This window comes from Lepisma saccharinum, chromosome 13 (genome assembly GCF_977018435.1).
Source record: "Lepisma saccharinum chromosome 13, izLepSacc3.1, whole genome shotgun sequence".
In the NCBI taxonomy this organism is placed as follows: Eukaryota; Metazoa; Arthropoda; class Insecta; order Zygentoma; family Lepismatidae; genus Lepisma; species Lepisma saccharinum.
In genome coordinates, this window is record NC_139241.1 from 83,606,941 (window position 1) to 83,625,561 (window position 18,621).

General features: G+C 34.7%; 1 protein-coding gene across 8 annotated transcripts in view; it reads right to left on the reverse strand.

Moving 5' to 3' along the window:
* Window positions 1–18,621, reverse strand: part of hlk (hulk) — a 227,454-nt gene that overhangs the window by 55,105 nt on the left and 153,728 nt on the right. For all 8 annotated transcript variants that reach the window (XM_083134574.1, XM_083134568.1, XM_083134573.1 and 5 more), the window contains 2 exons: window positions 4,089–4,220; window positions 2,688–2,870 (listed from right to left, as the gene is read on the reverse strand). In XM_083134574.1, coding sequence (XP_082990700.1) covers window positions 2,688–2,870; window positions 4,089–4,220 — 315 coding nt within the window. The remainder of the gene's footprint in view (window positions 1–2,687; window positions 2,871–4,088; window positions 4,221–18,621) is intronic.

Consider the following 18,621-nt stretch of genomic DNA (forward strand, 5'->3'; position numbering starts at 1 on the left):
CACCAAAGGGATGGACTTCTTGCACATGCTGCTGCCTCCCGTGGCGTTGGCGACGTCGCCAAACATGTTGTTGTCACGTATCAGGCCGCAAACAGATCCTTGTTTCATCGGAAAACATCACATTCCGCCATTGTTGCACATCCCACCTACGATGTTCATCAGCCCATATTCGTCTGTTCCGCCGATGGTGAGGTCGCAGTGGCACACGTCTCAGCGGCCTATTTGACCTTAGTTCGACACTATGCAAACGATTACGCACAGTCTGGGTCGCGATACGAACGCCGGATGCTTGCAACAAGTCCTTTTGCAACTCCCGGGCAGTCGCTGTTGGCCTTCGGCGTGCAGTCACAGTAATGTATGCATCCTGACGGCGTGTTGTCACTCTTGGACAACCACTTCTCGGCGTGTCTGATACACTGTTCGTGTTCCTGAATCGTTTCCATGTTTTGGATACCGCTCCTTGGGTGACCCTGACCACACGTGCAACCTCCGCCTGTGTACGCCCTTGTTGCAACAATGTCACAATCCTGGTGCGATCAAACTGCGTTATCACCATCGTTAACGCCAGATATCCATTTAACGCTTGCACTGCTTCGAAGACACTGGATTTGACATGCTGCGTGATGGCCAGGTAAACTCGGCCGGTACTGATAGGTTGTACCACATTGTAGATGGCGCTAGCTGTTGCCCGGATATGCACGTACATCACATGGTGTTCTGCCTGCATTCCTTTCTCATGTTTTCAACTACATTCCACCCGCACTGCACCCTGCCCATGTCCTCTCTCCCCGACAAATGGAATATTCCAGACTTTTTGTGAGGTGTTTATTTTTCAAATATCGCATCCAGCTTAATAATCAACATAAAAAAACGCTTCCACTTGCAACATGGGAAGAAATTCATACTCTTGATGCACCCAAGGTTTTTTTAATAGTAGCAGTGCCCATTCGGGTGATATTGAAATAAATGTACAATTGGTGCTTACTGTACCTCGTCCCCTTAAAATACGTTACGTAATTACAAAATGCAGTTTTTCACATCTCGGTGCAAAGCAAATGGAAACTTTGAATTTTGCATAACTTCCAGGATAATTATACTCCGTGAAAGTGTAGGCCAGTATCCGTAAAGAAACTCTAACTGATACTCTCTGCTATGGGAATCAGATCCAGGTAGCTGGTTCTTGCATCCCAATGGTAGTGACGCACTACCATCTCCATCTTAGATGCCACAACCTCAGTTAATGAAGGCAGTGAATGAAGGCAACGCAGAAACACTAATCCTTACACATGCAGATATTTATATTTCAGTCTACAGATTGACCACAAGGAGAACGACCTTCAGCGAAAAGCGTTCGTGCATCTTCCCACCCATTGTCGGGGCTTGGGACAGTGTTGCCAGGTCATATTTGATAAAGTAAATGTGACGGTGTAAACATCACAGATGACAACCAAGGTGCTAAACCCTGAGTTTGGTGAAAGGAAAAGCGAACATCTCTATTTCAGGAGTGGACATGTTTCAAACAAAAGAGAGTAAACCGTCAGAGGAACCCGACCAATGCCTTTCACCTGTTCCACATCTTCCTGTGTTAAAATTTAAGAGGATGGGAGGGAAACACCCTCAACTTTAGCTATTCTCAGTACCGATACAAGGGGTCAGTCATTTGCAATGCCTGTATTTTTGCGACAAATATTTAAGACAGGAAATCATATTAAGTTGCTTTCACAAATGAAGCTAACATGCCACCGTTCGTTGTCGGTGAATTTTAATAATCTTTCAAGTCGAAATCTAAGAAACCAATTTGCCTTCTGCTGGTGTTCAGTGTACAGTCACGGACTCTGCTGGGTTGTAATGAATATATTGATTTTAATGGGATCGTTACAACCTGGCAGTGTCCGTGACTGTACAGGTATCGTTAGGGATGGGCATGGGTTAATGCATCCTGCACCATAATGAAAAATGAATTATGTATACGAAACATATTGGTGAATTAAACAGCATGCCTTCCTCAATAATTGAAGGTTAACAATGCTTATGCTGCGGTGTCCCCTCCCCATCTGTGAAAAAAATATACATGTAAAATATATTACGCTACAAAGTTAGAGGTTCTACCATGTTTTGTCATGGAATCATGCGAAATAAATTGCAAAATAGTCTTAAACACGAAATTTAGAGTTTATTTACCAATGCAACACTTTCTGAAGTCTGAATTAACCTGTGAGTTATACAAATCATGAAAGATGAATTAAATATTCGAGGAGCAAAAAAATGTCTCCTTTACACAGAATAAACTGAATACTCTGACAACTACATAAATGTTCTATTAGAAGAGATATGTGTAATAAGTATAGTTTTTAAATCAAATTCAGGATTTCATTCACCATTTTAACACTGAAATGCCATTTTATGTACCACTTTTGATCCCGAAATGTGCCCAGGTTTTGTACATAAATTGTACATTCAAACCTCATTATTATACTTATCAACATCGTAACTTATGGTCATATTCAAACACTATTTCCATTCCCATCTATTTATGCTCTACGTCTTTTTACATATGACAATGAAGTGAGTTCAGTCTTTGTATATAAATTTACATTTTCATATCATGAATATGACTGGTATGACAATGTCAACAATTCCCCTAAAAGTTAAAATGTGGAAAACAAACAGAAATCCACCATACCAACCATCGTAATTGATGTATTTCCCTCTTCTGAAATATGTTATTCCAGGTGGATTCCTAAAGCCATATTTCTTCGCCATGAGTTTATCGTCTAGTTTTACTACGTGAATACCATATTCAGATGCTTCATCGTCAATCAGTTCTATGTGTCGAAGGATCCTTGGACAATCTGTATTTTCTTCATTGTCTGCAATTAAGGAACTTCGTGAGATATAATTCACACTTTCACATTAATTAATACATTGTTATCTTTGCAGATTTATATAGATCTCTTGCAATCTTAATCTTGCCTTTTTTCTTGAGCATCCATCGTCAGTTAGTTCTGCCATAATGCGAACATCAAACAAAATATCAAAACTTTCAGATTATGAGAGAATTGGGTGGAGGGGGTGAAATTGTGGAGCCAGGCATTTTGGTGCTAAACATTCGATCCCTTTCTCTTTAACACACACTTTCACCTCTGACATCTGACATTCATTTTCTCTTTTCAGTGACTATAAACTAGGAATGGACAGATACGAAATTTTGGCTGACACTGATAACGGATGCTCTATTAATCTGATATAAAATTCGAAATGAACAATTGACCTTCTTAATAAATATATGTTACCAGATGAACCAAACTTTTGCAATGCAAAATAAGCTACACATTTAGACATTTACTTTAAACAAGAAGTACAGAATGGAAATTATATGTTTATATCCACAAAAATTATGGAAGAATATTGCACTAAATTGTAAGATATTTACAGATATATCAAATTGGTAAAATTATTGGTAATTTAACTGATAAACCGATACTAATAGAGTACTGATTAATGTGTCCCATCTCTACTATAGCTACTGAATAAAAGTTGCTTCCTCATCAAATAGAATTTTTTTGGTTTAATGTAAATGACAAGCAGTAAAGGTGACCTTTCTCGAAAAATTGGCTATGAAAAAAAATGTCTTTTGTGTCTTGGGTCCAAAATGTACCCCATTGGTATTCCAATAATGAAAGTAAATGGAGTGTTATGGGCATTAGAAAAGTTGTTTGTCAACTACATTTTCATTTATTCATGGATGACGTGTTTTCTTGCAGCACGACAGGTGGCTCTATTGTATCATTCAAAATCATTAATCATTCAAAATCATGAAAGCTATGTATAGAACATGAATATAAATGACTGTGTTTATTACATATTATTTATACTTGTAACTTGGGAAATACATTATAAAAATACTCTCTGTATGTTATTTGAAAAACCCTCATTTTTAAACACGAAACAAAGAACAAATCATTGGGGTCCAAAATGTACCCCATTGGTATTGCGTGTGTGTTGCTTTGCATTGTATTTCAAGGGTGGCAATTATTATTTAATAAACAAATTAAATACATGCAGAAATGCTTACTGCTCTCACTTACAGAAAACTACAGCCATGAATTCCTTTGTTTCGATATACTCGAACAGCGTCTCCCTGTCAATTTCCTCTATGCTCTCATCATTCTTCTGTTCAATCATCCAATCGAGCACCTCCCCTTCCTCCGACAGGTCGCCTGCAAGGGAAGCCATGCCCATCAGCTACTCCTCTTTTACAAAAGCAAACAGAGGAAAAATGCTAGAAAGGAATGTGTTGGATTTAATACTGCAACATCCTTGTTCCTCGTTGGTCAGGCTGCTTCGTGAACATCCTTCTTCTTCGGGAAACTCTCACAGTCGAGTGTCCTCCACGTTGGTTTCACAGATATGCAGGTTTCATATTTGAACAGCTAAATGAGATATTTGATTAACGTTTTGATCAGAATCATGGAAATCCACCAACATGTTCCTTGCAGACATTCTTCAGCACATAGATGGAAATATTCTTGTCAGATTGCTTTCGATAAACATGATAGGAGTGGCTATTGTGGAGTCCAAGTTATTAATTTAAAAATTCACTTACAAAATAATCGCCTATGGTAGTTTTGCAGATGCACAGCTAAAATAAGTACATGCTTCATGTTTATTAAAAAAATAATAAGTAGATTAGAAAATATTGTGTGTTCCTGCTGAGTTAATAATATTTGATTATAGAGGATAAAAGTATAATAGTTTATAATTGGGTTTCAGAAGTTAAGGGTACTGATTGGTGAATATTTTGGTTTCAAGAGATTTAATAAATTGTTTAATAATTTAGTTGCAAAAGATGAAAGTACAAAAAATTGCTCAATAAGTTGGTTGCAAAATATAAAAGAATAATATAATGTATTGAGCCTTCTTTCCATGTTAAAAAACACGCAGTTGCTGGCCAAGGCACTAAGAACACTTTACATGTGATATATCAGAGATTTTCTCAGATGAAGAGCTAAACAAAACTAAAATAAATATACTTGTTAAAAACAACACAACACACGCAAACAGCATGAAATGAAACACTTTAAAGGTTTTTGTCCAATCTTTCGACTCCATCTCAGAGTCGTCATAAGGTTTGGTCGAGACACGGCGAGGAAGACGCGGTTGACGTTCCGATGATGCTGCTTGCTGTGTCTACTTCAACCGCGTCTTCTTCGCCGTGTCTTGACCAAACCTGATGACAACTCCGAGATGGAGTCGAAAGCTTGGATAAAAACCTTTAAAGTGTTTCGTATCTTGCTGTTTGCGTGTGTTATGTTGTTTTTAATAGATATGTCAATAATTTAAGTGTAAAAAATAAAAGCATGATAGTTTTCTCAAAAATTTGGTTAGCAAAGATAAAAGCATATTTGACCGCTAAAAAAAATGTTACAAGATAAAAGTATAGCAGATCACTTAGTGCAACCACAGACCAAAAAGCGACACTAAGCACAACACACATATTAAAATGGGGAAAATAATGTAAGAGAGATAAAAATTGAATGCTGGGAAACTCACCCATACACAAAAGATAGAATTAGAAAAACACATTACAAGGTTGGTTTATAAGGTTAGAGAAAAGAAATAAAGCAAGCATTTTCTATGGCCAGCCAAATGTCCTATTCCTCCTTCATCTGTTTTTAAAAATACATTATCTTTTAATTTAAGCTTTTTTAAAATACTATAGTTCTTGCTCTTATTTTGTGACCAATGTACATTCACTGTCCAACCAATCAACTTTTCATTAAATTATAATAACTCTCGCATGTTTAATATATATACAGATAGGGAAATTAGAAGTCTGAAAAAATTATGTAATTCTAAATGTTTGTTTTATATACAGGGTAATTCAAAAAGAGTCATCTGATTTTTTTCCAATGGCAATATATATTGAGTTTGCATTATCACAGTGGAGTAAAACATCAGTGTAAAGGAAAACTCAACAAATCATTAGTAAGATGAGCAGCATCGAGGCAAGAGTCATGTTACCACTACCCACACAGAGTCCACCTTGCCAATTGGCACAGAATCCACAGCAGTAACAAGGTAGTTTCTTTAGTTTCTCCACAATTGTGGGCAACAGCAACAGGTATAACACCCTCCCATATGATGAAATCAAATGGAAGAAATATCAAGATAATTTTTCTTTACAATGTATGTTGCATCAGTGGCAGAATCTCATGTCCTATATATGAACTTTTTATGTTGATGTATCACTTTACCGCATTGGCACTGAAAACACAATATATATGGCCATTTTAAATTGGATGAATCATTCTGAATTATGTAAAGGAAAATTAAATTTTTGTTCATTTTTCTTAGCACATTATAATTTTGTTCATTAGTGTCGAAAGGTGCAAAACAGTTACTATTTCTCGACAAATATAACTGTTGCAAATGAATCATTAGTTCCAAACATGGACCTCAATATTGGGTTATGAATTAGTACATATTCTATTCTAAACACGAATGACGCATTAGAATTGTGAAAGTATAAGTGAGATAATTGACAGATGCTAGAAAATTTGTGTTAATGAGAAAATTATACACATTTGAAAAACGTATAGCTAGTGCAGCAGAAGAACCGATTGGTCAAAATTTCCAATGAAGATCAAATGCTTCATAACAAGGCAAGGCCTTCGACATTCACAAGAGGTCCAATAATAATCACCAAAATTAAATTTCATGGTACAACATTCCTTTGTCCAGGCCTGCCAAGCTGATTTTTGTTGGACGGCGCATCGAGTCACATTACTGCTGTTTTTAAAAGGCTCTTGAGACCAGAGTCCACTACTTAAGTTCCCACCAGGAATCAAACACAGGACCACTAGCACCAAAGGTTGGAGCGCCAACCATTTGGCTACACAGGAGTCCTAATAATAATCACTATATGTTTCAAAGAGGGCAGCAGTGAAGAATAAAACATGAATTTGCAATTGCACAAGCTACATGACAAATTTATATATTTTTAAAATAATACATGCTACTGATTAGTGAGCATATTGCTGAAGATTTCACTGATCTTACATCATCCATGAAACCCCGTTTGACAAAAAATGGACAAATCCAAACGTAAAAGAGTAAATAGGTAGAAGCATGACCAACACTACACATATGTTGATTTATTGATTGCTTTGGAAAGGGACACTCAGGAAGAACATCCATGCCCAGGCTGAGATTTGCACCAAGGACCCCTGACATTGCAGGACACTGTCCTAACCATTCTGTCATGGAGGTTAGCCAAACTACATGTATGCGACAGATCAGTATTTCATTTGTACATGTTCAATTGTTTACTATTCCTCACATTTGTACTGCTGTACGTATAACTAGACTTCAGATTTTAGGTTCTAAAAATCTTAAAATGGTTCAAAATTCCTCAAAAATTCTGATTAGGTACAATCGTTAAAAACAAAATTAAAAAAGAAGAGTAAGAAATTGTAATAGGTGTATACATAACAAATAAATATTAATGTTCTAACAAAATTTTCATTTATACACATAGTTTTCAAAATTATCCACAAAATATTGTAATACTATATCTGTCCTGTTAGCAAAAGTTACTTATTGATATGAAAAATGAATTAGTGTGTTTAATTTGCTGCAAAATATCAAGGTGGGAATTTCTCTCCGTAGATGTGAAAAATTGCAACTTTTATTAATCCAAATCCCATTGAATTCATTCATATATAAATGCCGTGAGGCAAGTTGTTCACTTTTATTTTTATAAAGGAATGAAAAGAAAGCTAAGTGGAAAATAAAACAGAATTTTCTCAATCCGTTTACTTTGTTAGTGTCCTTTGCAGAACAATCTATCTGACAGATGGAAGATTATTGCAAGATAAGATATCTTGAAGTTGATTAGGTAAATCTGAGTTTCAAATTCTAATACAATTAACATTTTGTGTGATTCATGGCAACTGAAATTAAATATTTTAAATATACCGGGTGATCCCTTTCAGATGTCAGAAAAGTAAACTGTTGTGTACAATAGGTTAATGTACGTATCTCTGAGCAGTTTGTTGTAATATATGGACAAAGGATGTAAGTTTTTGAGTGAGTGCATGTTTACAGACTTCAGCCACGTGGCGCTAACGTTCATGGTAGATAAAGATAGTGATCACGACACAACAGCGCACAATGTATTGTATGGGATGTGAAATTTTCGAGTGTTATATGCACACTAGTCTGTAAACCTGCACTCACTCAAAACTTACATCCTTTCTGCATGTATTACAACAAACTGCTCAGAGATAACCTATTGTACACAACGGTTTACTTTTCTGACATCTCAAACAGATCACCCAAGTGGAACCTCGATTTTATATTTTTGAGGGGACCAAGCTGAAAAAACTTAAAATGCGGGAAAATGAAAAATCGGGAGAAAATTTATAGCATTTTGCTCTATTGGGACCATGAATATTAAATGTATAATGTGGGAAAATGCAAAACTGGGTAACGTAAAATCAGGGTTCCACTGTATTCCATTTCATTGAACTGAATTACACTTTTGGATACATTGGAATCACACAGACCCTTTATACTGTTAAGTATATTGTGAGGGTGGTAATACGAAAGGTTGAAATAGAGAAAACATTTGCTAATACCCTTGAATTTTTGGAAAGTTCGACTTGAAAACCAGAAATTATACTTCAATTTTATCATGGTTCTAGAGTAGCCATCGTGACTACATAACAATATTTCTCATGTTGTCCATACTAAAACTCCGCTTCTTTTTTGTGAGGATCACCTTATATGCTAAGAATGATATTTCAACAGAAACATACTCAGTGGTGAAAAATGGAATGCTGAATGAAATGTTACTTTGCAAGGCATGGATGCCACAAAGCACCAAACTAATGCAAAAGTGGCACCAGATATTTTTCTTTGTTTAGAACTTTCAAAAAAACACCATGGACTTGTTGGAGAGAGGGAAATCGACTGAAACTATGTTTCATAATCCTTAGTCATTGAACTTTTTTGTCACCAAACAGAGCAGGTACCTCTGCATGAAATAAAAATCCTGTGAAACCTAAAAAAAGGTTTGATTTAGGTGTATATACCTAAAATAGGTTCTAACAAGCAAAATAGGTTATTTTAAGTGCTATAAAACTTCATCAGTTGTTGCCTTTATTTATGAAACACAGACATAACTTATTATTTCTTATGTACCTGCAAAGGAAAAAAATAAGTTCTAGTTATAACATCCATCAAAGGTAACAACTAATATTTTTGAAGTGAAACAGAGATGAGCTTCACAGAACCTGGTGAAAGACAGCATCTCTATTTTTGCCATTGGACTCCTTTAGTTTGCACTTTTGTCGACGGTTGCAGTTAACACAGACAGCCAGACAGTAGCCTGTGCCTTACTCACACAATTCTATAGTTCTGTTCTTGTTCTCCTTAACACAAAAGTGAAATTCCATGCAAAAATGCATCTGAGACAGTAGTGTCTCGATAATGTAGCGTTCCACAGAATCCAAGGAAAATAAATAAATTTAAAATAAACAGAACTAAAAAAAACTTCACTGAGTTGGGGCCCACAATGTGCTACATAGAACAATAACCAAAAACACCACCTACTGAAAATCTGTTATTCAAATCATGGAGTGGAATTACTGCTCGGAAACAATGCAATGTCCTGAAGCAAAACACACATCACCATTTCTTTAAAGTTCAATGGAGATGTTTAACTATATTTTTCCTGACAGCATTATTAGCACTGTACTGAGCGAAGTAAGTACAATATTCATAACAATACTGTATACTCCATTTCTCACATACTGTAGTTTCTCACAATCTTTTTTTTCTTTTTACTGGCATTACAAATGCCTATAGGTTAGCGGAATTAGTGTTGGAAATTATTGGATGTTTTTTTTACCAATACTGATTGCTACCTTTCCAGTATTTTGAACTTTTGCAGGCTCCACAAAAATGCCACATGGCACTTTATAAAGTCTAATCGAACTGGAAGTCATGTGAAATTCTAAGTTTCCTATCTTTTTTGCCTCAATATTGTGTGAAAAAAACAAACATTCAAGGGCCCCACACATTCTCAATCTCTGTCATTTTGGAGTGATATGATCAGCAGCACATTCTGGCTGCCTTTACTCCCCAGGTACCCATTGATTTAAGGTTGAGTGAGCTCCAGAGCCACTTTATGTGGGGACTAGGCGAAAAAAATTCTGACCTTAGATCATCCACCCCAGCAATCGAATCTCTGGGGATTGATTGAATTGCTTTATTTTACTTCGCTTCTTGTGTCACTTTCGGCCAATTTGCGAAACTAGGGATGAGTGATGATGTGATGAAATTGATGAATGGGCACTCACAATCATCCATGCCCAGACCGGGATTCAAACCCGGAACCCCTGGCATCATAGCACAATGTGCTAACCACTCTGTGACGGGGGCTGGCACTTTTATGGATAAGTAGGATTCTGCAGAGGTAACGCATGATATTTTTGTGGACCCTGCACAAAGATAAAGAATAAAAGATACTTTCCGGTACATTAACATCAGTATTGGCTCAGCACAAGCATGAACTGACATTGCCAGCAATAAAGCAGTAATTTGTAATATGTCCTGTAGGCAGTGGACTTTGCAAATCATGTACTGCTTCTTCATTGGTAATAATTGAAAGTAGTTCTAGGCAGGCATGGCTTATTGCCAGCTGAGTCAATTTCTTGGAACTTTAGGCCACAATTGTGCAATTACCACCTGATAACCTGATACGCAGGGGGTCCTATGGGCTCATTATTTGGGCTTAAGACCATGCTACTATCAAATGATACCAACACTCTTACCGGTTCCTGCCAATACTTGAAAAAACACTTCAGAGCAGTTCTCAGAGATAGAGTGAGTGAGTGAGTGAGAGAGAGAGAGAGAACATGAGCGAGTGAGTGAGTGTGTGTGTGTATATATATGTGTGTGTGTGTGTGTATGTATATATGTATGTATGTGTGTGTGTATGTATGTATATATATACATACACACACAAACATACACACACACACATATATATATATATATATAAATTTTATTCCACAAGTTTTCCAATGGAACTATACCACATCAAGCTTTGCTTTAAAATGTTCATAACTTCACACAAAAGCAAACTTTCAACACTGCAATTCCCAGACACTCACTCATACAACCTTCCATATCACAAAGGCTTCCAAATCAGTTTAGCATCATTCCAGAAACCAATAGATCTTTGTCACTTCTTTGTCTTTTATTACTAACCCACAAAAATTGTACACGAGTACTGTTTTTTAAATGCTAGTCTATTGTTTTACTATTGTCTCCTTCTGCTGTTCAAGAAAAAAATCAATTTCTTACCACAACATTACTGCACAAAATAATGAAAATTGTGCATTTTACATAATTACCAGGATATTTAGACTGCAAAAATGTTGTACGGTATTGCATCTTTGCAGACCCCCAGGAGACACAGACTCTAGAATATATCAGCCAGTATCAGTGGATGAATTCCAACCAACACTTTATTATATCAATAGCACTGATGCTTGCTGATACAGATACATTGTACTGGTTATACAGAGTGTCCAAAAAGTCACGTAACTTTTTTATAAAAAGCTATAGAGACATGAAACTAACACTGGATATTAATTTTGTCTATGTGGAAAAATTTACTAAGGTGTAAAAAATTGAAAAAAGAATGATAAACTTTTACATATTTTATGAATTACAGATGATTATATGGAGTGAATTATGGTTATTCATAACAAAAGTGTGTATTTTCGAAATTACGAGGAGTACTGGCAACATTAGTCATGTCAGAGACAAGTACCATGTGTGCCCGACATCTGGCTGTGTTATTCAGTAAATGTTGAAATGAAAGAAAATATTAGAATTTTATTGTACAAAAACTAACCTATCTAAGAGCCTTATCTTTATGTGTGAAAAATTTCAAATCTTTTCTTGCATTTGAGCAATATACATAGCCAGATGTTGGGCACACATGATACTGCCCTATGACATGATCAATGTTGCCATACACCTTGTAATTTTTTAAAAAAGAAAACATACATTTTATGAATATGCCATAATTAACCCCATAAAATCATCTGTAATGCATAAAAATGTATCATTATTTTATCAGTTTGATAAATATCTACATAGACTATGGATACAGATCATAAATTTTTGACTCCACAGCTGTCTTTATTCCATATTTGTTTTTCTTCATACAAAAACTTTTCTTTACACCTTAATAACTTTTTCCACATACTGGACGTTCATGTATAGAATGATTTTCTTGTTTAATGTTTTAAAAATATCCAAAAAAGGCAACATTAATAGTTAATACCCTGTGTAAGTTTCATGTCGCTTATTGCTTTTTGTACTAAAGTTGCATACGTTCAAAATCTTGGTTGCGTGACACTTTGGACTCCCTGTATAATGACACATCGGTATCGGTATCAGCTTAGTCCTAGTTGTCACTGATTAAACACTGCATGCGACATACTGCATGTTACATTTTGGTGAGTTTGCTGAAGCCAGGATGGTCGTAGTATACTGATTGATATGTGCTAAGGTGAGTACAGGTGCTGTGGTAAGAATCACTATAAATCAACAGTGGTCTGAATTTGGGTATTGCAACGATTAGTTGTTTTCTTAGTCAACAATATTGGCTGGGAGTTTGATACCCTATTAGCTGTTGTAGGGGGACTATAGTAATCCAGAGTGGAACACCAGTAGCGCTTTTTAAATGTAGACCTCATTACCAACTTTATCTACTGTTAATTGTATAACAAATGTAGCACTAAAATCATTACCAGTATTATGTCTTTTATTCAAGTTATCAAAGTTGATATAGTTGGCTGCTCTATAAATACCTCATTGATTTTGATTCAGCCTTTCTTTGGTCAAGTAATGAGAATGAGATATATCTTCAAATTGAAAGCTATGAATTTATTCATCTGATTATATGGAGGTGCTTGCACATCACTTACATTCAGATTGGCACTTCCAATTTTCGTTTGAACAGTAATAATAAGAAAGCAATAAATGAATATGTATGAAAGCAAGGTTGTGCTTTGCAACAATACCATTGGCTTTAATTAATTCAAAATGCCAACCCTTAGATCTTTCAGTTTTATAAAACGTATCGTACTCTATAAAAGCCATTCTATCCAAGTATAAAAATAACATGATTCTTCTGCAATTTATGTTTTAGAACAACTTTGACAAAACTTGTAAAACTTATATTCTGATCTTAAATTTCTTAAAGTTTCAAATATTGATATTCCCAAGTCATGCATTGAAATATCTTTTAAAATTATCATCTAGATAAAGCAACTAAAACTATTTTAATTAGAAAGTAATAAATTCAATTCTAAAAATCATGTACTGAAGATAGTTGAAGGTCTTACAATCTTGAACATCTCTAAAGCTGTTATAAAATAACTAAGAGGCAAGAGTTCTTGTAATCGGAAACTCGAATTGCTGCTGTTGTGATTTCCCTTGTAGTCTTATTTCACTAAATGAAATCAATAGCCCCTTCTTAATTATCACGACACTTCAGTTATTCATTACTAATTCATAGGAATAGTCCATGGAAAGTTTACTGATAGTACTGATATTACATTTACTGAGATTGAAAACAGATATCCTACAATCTGACATAAAATTATAAATTTTGCATGAGGAACCTACATCCAACCCACTGATTAATGTGAAATATATAATCAGGTTATTGATTATGTATTTATATTCATTAAAAATAAATTACAGCCTATTAATAGAATCATCAGATTGGAAAAATTACCAAAAATAAGCAATGCAGTGCTCATTAATATGTCTCATCATTACTAACTAATAAATGTGAGACTGACTGATGATGGCATAATGAACATAAATATAATACCAGAAATTAATAAAAAAATAGCTTGCACACCTAAAGTCTAAAGTGCAACAGAAAACTTCAAGAATTTAGCAACTATAATATATGAACAAGTTTCAAACCACACTGAAGAATGTTTCTTAAAATGATTTACCAAAATAAAAAATAGGGTAGAAATAAATCTACCGTTTCCAAGTTATAAATATGGAAAAAAAAAATCATTCCATGTATAAAATAATAATTCTGCTTTACATGCAAACAAATATTTTAATCAATTTTGTGACTCACAGCCAACACTATTTTGAAAATAAACAACTAATGGATGATATTCAGGGAACAACTTCCCCCCACAATTTTTTGCACCATATTTCGGGCAAATAGGGCAGATCCTGCATTGAAAATATGCCGGCTAAGCATTATGCATTGTGGTCTTTGCAAAAGTGATTGAAGGTATCGTGATCATCTGAGGAACAAATACTTTTTACTAAGGCTGAGCCGATACCGATGTATTGGTATCGGAAAGTATCGGTTGGGATTCATCTACCGATACCAGCCGATACTTTTACGGCATATTCGTCTATCACCAGGTCCCAAAAATGTCGGGCAACACTTTTGCGGAACTTCATTATCCTGAAAATTATGCAATATTCAACTCTTTTTATTTTGTATCAATTTTGCACGAAAAACTATATTTTGCAATTGCATGATATCTATTTTAATATTCTGATGCAATTCTTGAATATTCTAAAGCAAATTTCTTGGTAAATTGATGCGTATAATTGGAGAAGAATATTTACACATCCATATTGATAAATATTTTGAACAAATTTTAATTATTGCTATTTTCAAATATCGGTATGGGTATCAGTGGGAATCGATTGAGAGTATCGGCATTGGTATCGGTTCAAAGTGGTATCGGCTCAGCCATACTTTTTACCTTTTACAAGCCCTACAGAAACTGTAAAAAGTATGTAAATTGGTGCAATGCAAACTTTCTTACTGTAAGAAGGATTCTCATATGCTTTTGATTAATGCACACGAATCTGTTGGCCAGATCTTTCCAAAGAGTATACTCCGTGATTACGTCAAGTCGAAATCCATTGCAAATGGTGGCTGTAAGCCAATAAAAGCTGTACGAAATACAGGATTGGTATTATTTTATACAAGTATTGAATTCTAACTAAATTTTGCACTGTGAATATAAATTACTAGGGAAGGGCCAATATGAAATTTTGTCTGATACCGATATAAAATTTACCGATACCAATAACCGATATTCTACCGATCCGATATAAAATTAGGTATGGTACTTGAAATGTTACTTGATCTCCTTAACAAATGTGTGTTTTGAGGTGACTACAGTGCAAAATAAGTTTAATATTTCGACAATTACTTTTTTAGAAAGTAGGGCATCGAGTAGGGCAGAATTTTGCACTAAATTATAAGACATTTATCGATATATCGGATCGGTAAAATAATCGGTAATTTTACCGATAAACCGATACACCAATATGCCTATATCAGCCGATACCGATAGAGTACTGATTAATCGGTTCCATCCTTATAAATTACAAATATTGCCATAATTGCATGCAATCAACTATCTTAATTTCCACAGTTGTTATAAATTTCACTTTTCTTGAATTCATTACTTATTAACCTGTATATATTTTAAAAATATTGTGGGGGATAATTTTTTTTAAACTTATTTCATAAAAATAACATTCTGTAGCAACAGAAAGAAGTTTTTTATTAAGAGCTGGATAGCATTGTTAAAGAAAGAAACAAGCTGAACACAGATAAAGATTGTGCAAAAGAAAGAAAGAGTGACAGTAATCATTTGTTCAATGAGTAAAGTATATAATAAAAGGACATTCATGAATTTGTTTCTATCAAGAGTACTTTTGTTTTTATAATTCTGCAAAGAGATAGTAAATAGTGCTAGCAAATTGCTGAAACATTTTAGAACTTTCTATACTAACGCACTACGTTACAGAGTCTATGTAATACTATTAATTAGATAAATAATTATTAAATAAGCTCTCGAATAAGATCTTTTAACATCATACACTGTATCACAAGTTATGTCTTCAAAACATGAAATGTATCTTATGTCGCAATAAACAATATACATAAGATTCTGTTAGCTTCTTAATATAAAATGCTTGTTCTGGTCTTATAGGACTGTGTTTTGAAACATTGAGCATTTATTATAAAATGAACTCTGTTGACTATGAGTGAACAATATTTGTTCTATGCGCAAGTGTAATTGTTGTACATACAATGTGCTACATGAGAAAGATGTGTTGGGATAATTGCAGTGTTATATTGGAAGGTTTCTGTTGACAAGTCATTTCAAACCATGTAAAAGAAAATTTCAAAAAGTGTGTTCAAAACTTAGACAACATTAGGGCTGTGTCGATATTGATCCTGATGTATTGATATCAGCCAATAAGGAGTATCATTATTGGAAAATATCAGTTTGAATTAAATCACCGATACTGACGAATACTTTCCAGAGTCTGAGTTTTCCGTGGAGTCCGCAAAAATGTCATGCACCACTTTCATAGAGTAAAAACATTCTAAAAATTATGCAAAATGATAACGTTTGCAACAACATTGCAGGGAGAAATCATGTTATGATTAAATTATTATCTCATGTGAAATTATAAATATTTTAAAGGAAAAAATCTGGTAGATTTCTATGATATAGTTCTAATTGAAAACTTATATATTCAAATTTATAGATATTCAGAACTAATCTGAATTCTTGTAATTTCAAGTGTCGTATCAGTGGGAATCAATGGTATCATAGCCCTAGACCCCATAGTTGGAATCCAGAATCAGCACCACTTAAAAAAGAATGGAATTCCAAAGTGACAAGACATTCAGACGACTGACATCAGGATTTAAAATTATCCTACGCCTGATTTCAAAACAACAGAGAGTATGGAATATCTGGATGAGTTGGATATCCATATAATCGGATGAAGAATATTAAGATAATCTATATATGATATCCAAGTATTTTGATAATCCAGATATATGGATTATATACAGTTTGAGGCATAAGTCATGAAGATTTTAAAACAAATAAATTATTCCTTGCTAATTTTTCAGCTTTATTGCTCCGAAAGCTAATAAAGAATATGTAGGAAATTTCATTATGGTACATTACGCTGTTAAGCAATGCAACAAAGTCATCTATTTTGCTTGGAAAATTAAGCATATTCAGTAAATGGATAATGCAAAAATCTCACCACTTTATATAACCCTTTTCATCCAGAAATGTTCCAATTTCTTGTTCTTAATCTTGATCATTTATACATCATAAATATATGACCTTAAATATATTTATATATAAACATATAATGTTGTGTTTATTATGTATTATCATAAAAATAAAGGTTTTAACAAAAAAGGGGAGAGAGAAAAAATGAAAAAATAGATTCTAAGCCATAGGTAGAGAAAGAATGACAAAAAGACAAAATATATTCAAATATAAGACATTAATAATAACAATTAGCAATTCTTCCATATTCTATGGGGGGAATTGTAGACTTCATGGTAACATTACAGTTATACCATAGTATAACTTATACTGCTTACAAAATCAGAACTAATCATAGCTGCTTTTTCTTTGGTGGCTTGAGAACATTTTAGGGGTTGGGGGAGCTCATACTGAGACCATCCGGATGCTGCATGAGCAGTGCAGAGGTCTCAACATAACTGTTATCTGGTTTTCTAGACTAAGACCTGCCATTTCTTAAATGTATTTTCTGCCACTTTTGACACCTGCAGATGGGACTCAAACCTGGGAACTTTGGTGGCAAGATTGAAAGTCAACCACATAACATGCTTGGCTACTTTTTTGCAAGTAGCTCCACAATTGTCCTCGCAATACTGGATCAACATCAACATTTCAATCAAACAAGGGACAACCCATGGTGGTGTAGGAACATTTTTATTTTAGGAGGTATGGGATTTCTTAAGTAACATTTTTTGGTCTGTGTGTGTATGAAAGTGAAAATGAAGAATTAATTCACGACTGAGCCTCGATCACTCCTACCTCGTTTGGATTTTTATGAAATGTGTAAAACTGTATGCTTCCGCCAGAAAACACTATGCACATCTTGAAACTTGTTGTTTCAATATACTTGTACATCTGTCACCTCAGAATAAACTGAAGCTAAAGAACAGGAGAATGCATTCCCCAAATAACTCAAAGGTACTGCTCTTATCCTTTCAAATGAGTTCAGGATGTGTTTTCTAAAGCCTGCTCAATCAAAGAACCATCTTGTAATTCTATTTTTGGCATTTGCATCAGAAGGCAGGGAGGGTCACTGAACTAATCAGGTTGCTTCAATTGCCATGGTGAAGGGAAATTCTTGTGGAATACTGTAGTGTCCATGTTATGATTTGGAGCAACGGGATGCCTTTCAAGACACGACCAGTACCGGTTAGGAAATAAAAGGGTCTCGCAATATCTACCACTCCCTGAATGAAGGGTACATGTTGACTACAGAAGGTGTCATAAGTGGACAAAAATCAGGCATGTGGCAACACTGCTTTTGAATTTTGAGACTCCCACATCTGGAGACGAAAAGTCTATGTAGGTTCTTTGGTTGTGCAGGCTTTAGCCTCATGCATTCTGAAAATTAAGATTTCACTTACACAAGAATCACTTCACTACAAATGTGCCAGAATTTTAACATGAT